At 32.0% G+C, this 10,649-nt stretch overlaps 2 protein-coding genes across 6 annotated transcripts in view; both read left to right on the forward strand.

Moving 5' to 3' along the window:
* Positions 1 to 1,067: 1,067 nt before the first annotated feature.
* Positions 1,068 to 4,977, forward strand: LOC21401640 (actin-related protein 2/3 complex subunit 3). Its single transcript, XM_010109951.2, has 5 exons — positions 1,068 to 1,229; positions 2,235 to 2,300; positions 3,039 to 3,147; positions 3,245 to 3,514; positions 4,598 to 4,977. Exons 2-5 carry the CDS (start codon positions 2,298 to 2,300, stop codon positions 4,738 to 4,740), a joined length of 525 nt encoding a protein of 174 aa, XP_010108253.2. The 5' UTR covers positions 1,068 to 1,229; positions 2,235 to 2,297; the 3' UTR covers positions 4,741 to 4,977.
* A 1,330-nt stretch (positions 4,978 to 6,307) lies between these two features.
* Positions 6,308 to 10,649, forward strand: part of LOC21401641 (cold-responsive protein kinase 1) — a 6,375-nt gene continuing 2,033 nt past the window's right edge. The window contains exons 1-6 of one of the 5 annotated variants that reach the window (XM_024173389.1): positions 6,308 to 6,437; positions 7,529 to 7,628; positions 8,445 to 8,566; positions 9,570 to 9,685; positions 9,798 to 10,008; positions 10,081 to 10,318. In XM_024173389.1, coding sequence (XP_024029157.1) covers positions 8,488 to 8,566; positions 9,570 to 9,685; positions 9,798 to 10,008; positions 10,081 to 10,318 — 644 coding nt within the window. In that variant the 5' untranslated portion in view covers positions 6,308 to 6,437; positions 7,529 to 7,628; positions 8,445 to 8,487. Of the gene's footprint in view, positions 6,438 to 7,511; positions 7,629 to 8,444; positions 8,567 to 9,569; positions 9,686 to 9,797; positions 10,009 to 10,080; positions 10,319 to 10,649 lie in introns of those variants that run through there. The other 4 variants (XM_024173390.1, XM_024173392.1, XM_024173388.1 and 1 more) reach the window with 4 other exon arrangements.

Raw genomic sequence — 10,649 nt, forward strand, 5'->3', positions numbered from 1 at the left:
TTTTATTTGCGATTCTCATAAATTTCAATATCAATTGTGAAATTTCACACAAATTCTTTTCTCACCCTTTTTTTTTTAATTTTTTCCTTATTGTTGTTTTAAATAGATTGACGCTTAGGAAGCGTATTTATTTGCTTTTTTTTTATTAGTTTAACAATACATAACTATGAGTTGACAGCCCCCTTACCTTTCTTTTTTTCCTTTTCCTTTTTCTTTATCTTTATTCTTTTGTGAACCTTTTTCACATTTTAATTTTAATTTTACTTTTAAAAAATATATTCTTCATTTTATATCTATTAGAGTAATTTGTTCACATATAATTTTATTTTATTTTTAGTTGGTTAAAATAATTTTTTTAAAATATATTTTTACTTAATTTTTTATCGGTTATCTTTACATACATTCATTTTTAAAATAAATTAATTTTTTTTAAATAGTTGTATTTATATAAATCAATTTCTCATTATTCTATAAACAATAAATTTTTTAATTGTATGATAATACATGCTTATAAAATTAGATTTCATTCATTTCATTAATTTGAGTTTAAAATTTGAGTTTTATTACAGTAAAAAATTTTAAAAAATAATCACATTTAACTTATTTACTACAGTAAAAAATACTCATATAAAATTATATCTCAACTCAAATTAAAAATTTAAAGTAACGAACTAAATGGACTTAGGAGACGTTTGGTTCATAGATTAGAACCATGTGATTAGAACTATTTTCGATTTACGTGTATTTTTTATGAGAAAAAATACTATAACAAACTACGAATCATGATTCGAATCGAGAAACGAATCTAAGTACCAAAGATCCTCTTAGGGTTCGTTTGGTTGGAGGATTCAAACCATGTGATTCGAATCATTTTCAATTTACGTGTATTTTTTGTGAGAAAAAATACTGTAGTGAACCACGAATCATGATTCGAATCAGGAAACGAATCCCTCTACCAAACGCCCCCTAATTTACTTAAATGCACCAATTCGGTTGGACGTGCACCTAACACGTTAAAATAATAATAATAATAATAATAATAATAATAATAATAAATAAAACGAAGCAAAAATACCTGTACTGTAACCCAAAAATTTCAGTTCCAACCTAACAAATCTCTCTTCCAAACATACCCTGTTCTGGTTCCGAATTTCAGAATCTCCCCAAAATTTCAGTTCCTTCCGAATTTGGGGATTTTTTTCGGAGCCATCCCTAACGCCGCCGACCAGGTAGCTTCTCAGCTTTGGATTTTCCATTTTGCTTTCGTCAAGTTTTGTTTCTCTGTGAAGATTTCTTTGTTTCTCTGTGAATCTGTAGCATGATTAGACTTTGGAGATTGTTATCTATCTAATTTGTTCCTTTCTTTTTTTCCCCTGGCATTTGTTCTTTGGGACTTGCTTCTTAAAACCTGGATCGGATGGGATTTAAAAAAATAAAAAAATAAAAAAAATGCTCATCATCAACTAGGAAAACAAACGGATGCAGCATTTGAAAAATCCAATTATGCTTGAAGTATTTTGTTGGTCATTTGATAAAAATGGTTACACTCTTAGGACCTGTTTGGCAAATGTATTTAAACCCATCATTTTCATTTTATTATACTGCTTTCCTTTCACAAAGAATTTGAATTTAAAAATTCTCTCGTAAGGTTCCGCCAATAAATCAGCATTACTGACTTTAAACGTGTAAACCAAACGGGTTCTTACTAGTTTGGGTCCAAGTTTTCAGGTATCTGACAGTAGAATATCGTATCAAAAAAATAAAGATTGAGAAATAACTTCTTTATAAAGAAAAATTAGAGGGAAAGATGACTAACAAAATATTAAGAATGAGACGCCATAATTCTAAGCTCTTCTCTATTGATTATATTTTAGTTTTCCAGTTTCATCTTGGACAATTAATATCCTTTGTTCAGACAATGTTAAGGCAGGTTTGGCTCTGAACTTGGAGCTTCAAATTAACGCCAAAAAAAAATAAAAATCTCTCTCTTCCTTGGTCCTCCTACCCTACTTTACTTTTTCTCTCATAAAAACAACTGTCTGAACTCTCTCTCTTTGCAAGAAGCATTTCCTTTTCATGTTTATTTTTTATTGAAATCGAGATAATTAAGAAACCGTAGCTCGTAATTTTCAATCTTTTATTGTTCTGTTTCATTACACAATATCTAGGTAAATTTATTTATTGATGTTTTATTCAATGCAATGCAATTCTTTTGCTAACAATGGCCTATGCAGGAATTTAACTGCATTTGGAAATTTTTGGGATAAGGGCTTAATCTGTTTTATCTGGAGAAAGATATGGTAAGCTGTGGATCAATCTCTGCCCAATTTTTTGTGCCAATAGTATCTTTTATTTTATTTTATTTTTTTCAGTTTTGTTTACATCATTGCATGTGATCATCAGATTTTTTGGGCTCTTTTGTCCCTTCAATCCATTGCAAAATATGGATATTAGTGTGACAGATAATGAGGGTAGAAATAATTCAATGCTTGAAAAAAAAAATGAAGTTTTTACCTATAAAATGATTTTTATTGTAATTTGCAAGTGTAGGTTGTTTGTGTATTGTTCTTTTGTTAGAAAATTTATGCTGACTAAATAAATAAATAAAAACCTTTTTCAGAGGGCAAATTCGAAATATTTGCATTTGCATTTGATATACACAATTGCCTAATTGCCTAATTGTTATGCTAGTTTGATTCTGGATTAATGGCAAAAAACTTGGTGGATGGTCTCCAATGATAACCCAAAGATGGGAAATTGATGGAGTTTTCCCCTATCAAATGGTTTGTGTTGTAATTTGCAGGTATAGGTTGTTTGTGTATGGTTTCTTTGCTAGGAAAAAAAAAAAAGAAAAAAAAAACTTCTTCAAAGTGGCTAATTCGACTTTTGTATTAGATATGCGCATTTGCCAAATGGTTATGATAATTAATTCAAGACTTCAAGTCCTAATATGTTTAGTTTGATTATTGACTGTGGTGCAAACTTGGTTATTATCTCATATGATAAATATGATAACACAAAGATGATTCCAACGACAGGTTTATCACTCAAGCTTTATGGATGAGGAAAGAGTTACTAAAGCTTGTGGTTGTCCTCTGCTGCCTTTGAAAAGCCATATAAAGGGTCCTGCTCCAGTTGGAGATCAAGGTTTTACTTGTATATTTAGAACCTTTATTAAGTGTCTGATAATAAGTATGCTTCAAGATCTCTTATGGATGTTTTGTGTGTGGGAAACTTTTTGTAGATCAAACTGACATTGTCGATGAGGCAATTACATTCTTTCGTGCCAATGTGTTCTTTAGAAACTTCGATATTAAGAGTTCAGCCGATAAGCTCCTTATTTACCTGACATTCTACATTAACGTGGCTTTGAAGAGGCTTGAAGGTTGCAGAACTTTGGCTGAAGGAACCAAGGCAATCATTAACTTGGGCCTCGAAAATGTTCCTGTGCCCGGAGAGTCTGGTTTTCCTTTTCCAGGCCTTTTCCCTCTTCCTCAATCCCAGAAGGAAGCAGGTGAAGCTCTTATTTAGTTGGGTTTGCCTTTAGTATAATTGTTTCTACACTTGCGACAAGTTAAAAATTGCAGTCTAATTTTATAGTCCATTAACTTTTGCTGTTACCTCTTTTTTTATTTCCCTTTCTCTTCTAAGCTGTTACGAATTCCCAAGTTATTTTGAGATATGCAATTATATATTTCCTTGTCACATTTCCACGGTCATTGACTTTGTGGCTTTCTGTATAAAATCCATTTAATAAACTAATCTTGAATCTTCAAACATGGTGTGTTTGACTTTTTATTCTGCATAGCAGATCGTGCCTTTCGAAGGAAAACACGTCCTTAGATATGCAATTTTATATTTTTTTATTTCCCCGTCTCTTTTAAGCTGTTACGAATTCCCAAGTTATTTTGAGATATGCAATCCGTTCACTTCGCTGATTCGAGTTGAGATGTGATTTTATGTGAGAGCTTTTTACTGTAACAAAACTCGAATCGGCGAAATGAACGGGGGATATATTTCCTTGTCACATTTCCACGGTCATTGACTTTGTGGCTTTCTGTATAAAATCCATTTAATAAACTAATCTTGAATCTTCAAACATGGTGTGTTTGACTTTTTATTCTGCATAGAAGATCGTGCCTTTCGAAGGAAAACACGTACTTAGATATGCAATTTTATATTTTTTTATTTCCCCGTCTCTTTTAAGCTGTTACGAATTCCCAAGTTATTTTGAGATATGCAATTATATATTTCCTTGTCATGGTCATTGACTTTGTGGCTTTCTGTATAAAATCCATTTAATGGACTAATCTTGAATCTTCAAACATGGTGTATTTGATTTTTTATCCAGATCGTGCCTTTTGAAGGAAAACACGTCCTTATGGATTGATGATTTTGATTGATAGTTTTACGTAATTCTTACTACGTGCTAGTAATGACCACAGAACAACAAAAACGGATGACCCTTGGTGATATAGCAGCTCCAGAATTCATTGATATTATTGTTAAATTGTTTACAGATTTGCCCTTTCTTGTACAGTCTAATACAACCATTTATGATTTTCTTTTGGCTGATCTTACATACATTTGAATGCAGAACTACTCAGGAATTATCTGAAGCAGATAAGAGAGGAAACCAGTGGTCGATTATTGAGTGTTGCCTATAGACCCAATGGGACTCCGAATAAGTGGTGGTTGGCATTTGCGAAAAGGAAATTTATGAACATCATTGTGCCTTAACTATTTATTGTAAGATGGAACTAGGCACCAGATTGAAACAATAAATCATTTCTGTAAAGATTGATTTTGTCTAGTTGTAAGACTAACACCAAGAATTACTGGTTAGGGAAGGATTATTTGCATAGCTTCAAGAATTACTCTTCTCCTGTCATATTTTTGCTTTTGAATATTTGTATTGGGATCAAATATGGAAAAAGTTGCATTCTCATGTATTGTTTGCAGGATACATAGATAGCAAAGCACCTTCATTGTTTTCTCCTAAATTATGTTTCTTCTCTTTATTCAGCAAATATATATATATATATATATATATTTGTTTCTTCTCATTTTCCTCCTTTAAGGGTCGAAATAGATCAGATGTCCCTTCATCTTCCATTTTAGCTGCATATTAAAAACTGCAAAAGCAATGGTATATTTCTTTTTTCCTCTCATGAAAAAAGTTCCCATTTTGAAAATTGAATATCTCAACTTTGCCTTGTTGAATTTTGTGTTTACCCCCCTAAAATTTTTTTAATTGCAACATTTACATGAATTTTTTTCTAAAAAAAAAAAAAAATCAGTTTTACCCTAAGTTTTAATTCTTTTTAAGTAATCTCATCTCAAACTTAAAATCTCTAATAAGTCAAAGATACAAGGAGATAAATTTGTATGCAGTAGAAATGTCCAAATGAGACCGGTTATAGTTCGTCTGAATAACTGTCCAAATAAGACCGGTAATAGTTAGTCTGAATAACTGAAGAGAGAGAGACCCTCTTACCAAACATAATATATTAAAAAAATGAGGCTTTTACATTAGGCATCCTTATCAAGAGTGCCTGTTATAAATATTGGGTTTGATTAAAACCACTTTAAAATGAAATAAAAAAATAATAATAAAAGCTGATGCATATTTGGTTCAAAACAAGTTTACCCTTCCGTGACACCCACAAAGAAAAAAGTGTTATTAATATGTTCGTTTAATTCGTTGATTCGAGTTTTTAATTCGAGTTGAGATGTAATTTTATGTGAGAGTTTTTTATTGTAGTCAAAAAGTTAGATGCGACTATTTCTGAGAGTTTTTTACTGTAACAAAACTCAAATTTTAAACTCAAATCGGTAAAATAAACGGACTTTAATATACGTTTTCACTGAAGTGGATGAGTGATCCCGTCACTAATTAATTAGCATATAGGGTGCAACCATACATGACCTGATTATAAGTCTTCTCGTGAAACATTCTTATCAGTTATGAGGAGTCGTTTTTAACAATGTTCAGAAGAGAATATGATAACGCTCACGACTCCCAAACTTTTTCACTATCAAAAATACTGTTAAAATGCGAACTACCCACATTTTCCGATCTATCCCCACTCAGCACTATTGTGTTGCTTGTTTCCGGGGAGTTTCCCAAGTCAAACAACATGGACGGAAAAGAAGAAAGAAAAGATGGCATGAAAAAGAATAAAAAGAGGTGGGAATTGGGAAAAAGAAAAAGGAAAATAATGACGTTGACTGATCAAATTACTTTACTTTTGACGTCATAAAAGAACTGTACCACGCCAGTCGATTATTAATCGTTTGTAGTTTTTGCTTTCAGCAGAAGACCAGAGATAGAATTGAAAGGAATCATTTTCACTTGCATCTTGACTCCGACAGATACCGATAGATATCGTATCGTACGAGGAGGACCCTCTACTGCAAATTCCATAGCTGTATTGGTGAGTTTTTTTTTTCTTTTTTTTGAATAATTGAATTGGGATTCCCTTGTTTTCTCTTTGGTTTTGCGGGGTTTTCTTTAAAAAAAATAAAAAAGTAAATTTTGGGTTATCCTTGAAAAATTTAGATATAATTCAGGGTGCTGAGAAATGTAGGATTATTGGGTTTTCATTTTCTGGTTGTTTTTCTTTATTGAGGTTTTTTCCTCTTCTCTCTCTTTTTTCTTTTTCAAGATATGATATGAATTTTGGCTTTTATGCTTATGAGAACCTCAGGTTTAGTACTTGAATCAAGATACTCAAACTATATTCTTCTCGTTTGAAATTAAAATTTTTTGTGAGAGAAAAAACATAGGTAGGTAGAGTTAATGATTTGATTTACATATATAAACAAACGGTCTGGATTTAAGTTTAAGTATACGGCCCTTAATACGACATTTTTTTAGAGACAACCAAATTAATGCCTCGTTTACTTCGCTGATTCGAGTTGAGATGTGATTTTATGTGAGAACTTTTTACTGTAGTAAAAAAGTTAAATGTGATTGTTTGTGAGAGCTTTTTACTGAAGAAAAACTCGAATTCTAAACTCGAATCAGCGAAGTGAACGGGGCCTAAGAGTATATATGTCTTTTTTTTCCCTTGTATTTTCTCATCAATCAAGGAGAAGGTTTAGTGCTTTTTATTTCTATTCATGTTCTTAGTACTTTATATGGAATAAGGTGTTGTAGTAATTATCTGTGTGTGTGTGAGTGTGTGTGTGTGTGTGTATGTTTTCCTTTCCTGCCATTGAATGAAGATTCCCCAAAAAAAAGGACAGACAAAAGCGGTTTCAGGCAATCCCACACCAAATCAACAATGGGCTGTAGAGTTCGAATCCCCTCACTCTAAGTTGAAAGAAGAAAAAAAAAAAAAGAACTATACCCATTATATATATGTGTGTGTTGTGGATTTATGCTGCAATAGCTAGAATGTCATCCTGTTCAAACAATCTTGAAACCCCTTTACTTGGAACACTCTTTTCATGAACTGGAATGCAAAGGTTGTTTATATTCTTATGACCATGTTCATTAAACAGCTCTAACTACTTGTACTAGGTACATGGCTTCTAGTATTAGGCTTGAGTTTGGCAGATATCAGATTGCTTCCCAGTACTAATACGACATTTCCCCCTCTAATATTTGGCATAAATAAGAGGTATTTTAAAACCTTGTATTCCTTGTTGTTCCACTATGTCTCAGCTTTGAGCTATGCTAAACTGAAATATGCTAACCTCTATTTATTGATTAATGTTGTTGCTTTCTTTATCTCTTGTGTTTTTCCTTAAAAAAAAAAAAAGAACTAGATGGTATATCAGTTATAAAAAAGAATTAATCCAATTAGACGCATTACTAGGTCTCTGCTTAGTTCGTTGGCTCGAATTGTGTTGATTTAAACTTTTTTATTTGAACAGAAAAATCCGAACTGTACGGTTTAAACTGTAGTCTGAATTGGCGTTTGGATGTGCAGTTAAAGTTTAAATCTAAACAGGGAATAAAATCCGAATTTGTGTTTGGTAGGTGAAAAAGAAGAGAGAATGGACATCTTTTACCGTTTAAAAATGGTTTGAACTATTGAAATGGATGAGGGAGTTAAATTTTAAGTTTGACAGTTTAACTCAGTTTGAACAGGGATTATAATTCGGATTGTGTGCTTGCCAAACACAATCTTAAACTTGTTTCACAACTCGAACTGAACTGAACTGAACCGAACCAGTGAAACAAACAGGCCATAAATTTCAGTGGATTTTCAGGGTGATATATTTGACTGTTGTACTGCATTTTATTCTGTAACGACTGTTTACAATAAGGAGAACTATATAGTTTAATGTATAATTTTCATTTACCAAAGTTTCATTCTTGTTAGAGGCGGCTATTCATCCATTGCTCTCTTCTTCCTAAAAGGAACAAGCAGCAAAAGAAAAGTTTTTCCGTTTGTGCGATCGTATGTTAATGTTCGGGTTTACTTTGGCAGGGTGCGTAATTAACTGAGTGGTGGTACCACTCAACCGAAGAAAATGGTAATGACTTGTTTCTCTTGCTTCTTCGGAGAGCAGGGTGACTCATCTGCTAGGCGAACTAGGGAAATTGATGGAGGTACACAGCTTAATGTCTCAATTTTATACGAAAAATTCAGAATTCATCTTAAAGAATTCTTGATAGTGTTCGTTTATTTCCTTCAAAGAATAGACAAGGATGAAAATATCGACATTTTTATTGATACTTCCACGGAAATTTCCGTATTTTGGAAGTGCCGATATGGAAATAGGGGTGTAGTATCTTTTCCACATAATATCTTGAAATTTCCATGGATATTTCCATAAATATCGATATTTTCATGGAAATTTCCATTTATGGGTAAAATTTAGTGTTAAATGACCGAATATCGTAAAAATTTTACAGAAATTTCGTAGAAATATTGGCGAATTTTCACATAAATTTCTGCAATTATATATATATATTTTTTATTTTACTTTAAAAAAAATCTAAAAAATATAGCATGTCCAAAATTATATGAGGAACTATTCAAACTCCATGTCTTTGGTATCAATATTGTTTAAACTAAGAATGTGTTTAAAATACCTTCTAACCTCCTAGAAGCTTCTTTTGGTATTGATAATTTATCATTATATATGTATGAAACTATATATGTATGGTATATTAATTATGTTGACTTTTAGCTATTTTACTTAATTTGTGAACGTGTGCTTAGTATTTATGGTATTATGATCACATTGTACCTTACATATTTATCAAACAATTAGTATTTTGATTGAGAGTTTCATCTAATTAAAGTATTATTATCTATTTTAAGGTTTTTAAAGTCCCATATGAAAATAGCATGTTTTAGTATGAATTTTTGTTTTTTACGTCAATTTCCACCGATATCGATATTTCCGTCGATATTTCCATAAAATTTAAGTACCAATATTTCTGTAAATATCGATATTTTCATCCTTGAGAATATTTGCCTTCAGTTTCATGTTGTGGATTTTTGTTTTGGCGTACATTTTCCAAGTACATTCCCTTAATTAGGTTTTTAGGGTATAGTGAGAGTTTGGATTATTCAACTTCGTTATATGCTGACAATATCATACAGTGCTCTCAGTCCTTCAGAATGTCAAACTCTATTCTTATAAAGAATTACGAATTGCCACGGAAAATTTCAGTCCAGCAAATAAAGTCGGTCAGGGAGGTTTTGGTTTTGTCTACAAGGTAAACACACTAAGAAAGTTTGATGACGATTATGTCGGCATTGTGCTTTGCTAATCGAAAACACTGTTTCTTGACTTCCCTTTTCTTTCTCCAAATACTTGTGATTACATAGGCGAAATTAAAGGATGGTACAGTGGCAGCTATAAAGGTGCTGTCAGCCGAGTCAAAACAAGGCGTTCAAGAGTTTTTGACAGAAATCAATGTGATTGCAAATATACAGCATGATAACCTGGTTAAGCTATATGGTTGTTGTGTTGAGGAAAGTCACAGGATTTTGGTCTACGGCTATCTCGAGAACAATAGTCTTGCACAAATTTTTCTTGGTAATTATTGTCTACATTAAGTTTGATTCCCTTGCTTTTCATGTGATGACTTAGTTGCTCAATATTTTTTAGGCGCAGGCCACAGTAGCATCCAATTTGGTTGGCATACGAGGCGTAGAATTTGCATCGATGTGGCGCGTGGCCTGGCTTTCCTACATGAGGAGGTCCAGCCACATATCATTCACAGAGACATCAAAGCCAGCAACGTCCTCTTAGACAAAGATCTGAGGGCAAAAATTTCTGACTTTGGTCTTGCAAAGCTTATCCCCGGCAGTATGACCCATATTAGTACCCGTGTTGCTGGAACAGCGTACGTTTGTGAAACTTCGGCCCTGTTTGTTTCCGTTTTCATTTCCATTTTTTACGTTTTTTGAGACTAAAAAATGAAAACGGAAACATAAAATGCGTTTGGCCTAAAAATTTTTTAAAAACAAAAACAAAATCGTTTTTGTCTTTTGTGAAAAATTAAAAACGAAAAAAAGATGTTTTCATTTTCTCGTTTTCGTTTTCTAAAAACGGATTTCATTTTTTTTTATTTTATTTTCTTCTCTCTCTTTTCTGAAACCGTTTTTGTCTTATATAATGATATTTATTTAATATATTTAATAATATTATTTATTTAATATATTTAATAATATTAT

The sequence above is a fragment of the Morus notabilis genome, unplaced genomic scaffold (genome assembly GCF_000414095.1).
Source record: "Morus notabilis unplaced genomic scaffold, ASM41409v2 Scaffold79, whole genome shotgun sequence".
In the NCBI taxonomy this organism is placed as follows: domain Eukaryota; kingdom Viridiplantae; phylum Streptophyta; class Magnoliopsida; order Rosales; family Moraceae; genus Morus; species Morus notabilis.

Coding starts and splice junctions, on each gene's coding strand:
- LOC21401640 (XM_010109951.2), top strand. Junction 3,148..3,244: donor TGCTCCAGTTGGAGATCAAG/GTTTTACTTGTA, acceptor AACTTTTTGTAG/ATCAAACTGACATTGTCGAT. Junction 3,515..4,597: donor TCAATCCCAGAAGGAAGCAG/GTGAAGCTCTTA, acceptor ATTTGAATGCAG/AACTACTCAGGAATTATCTG.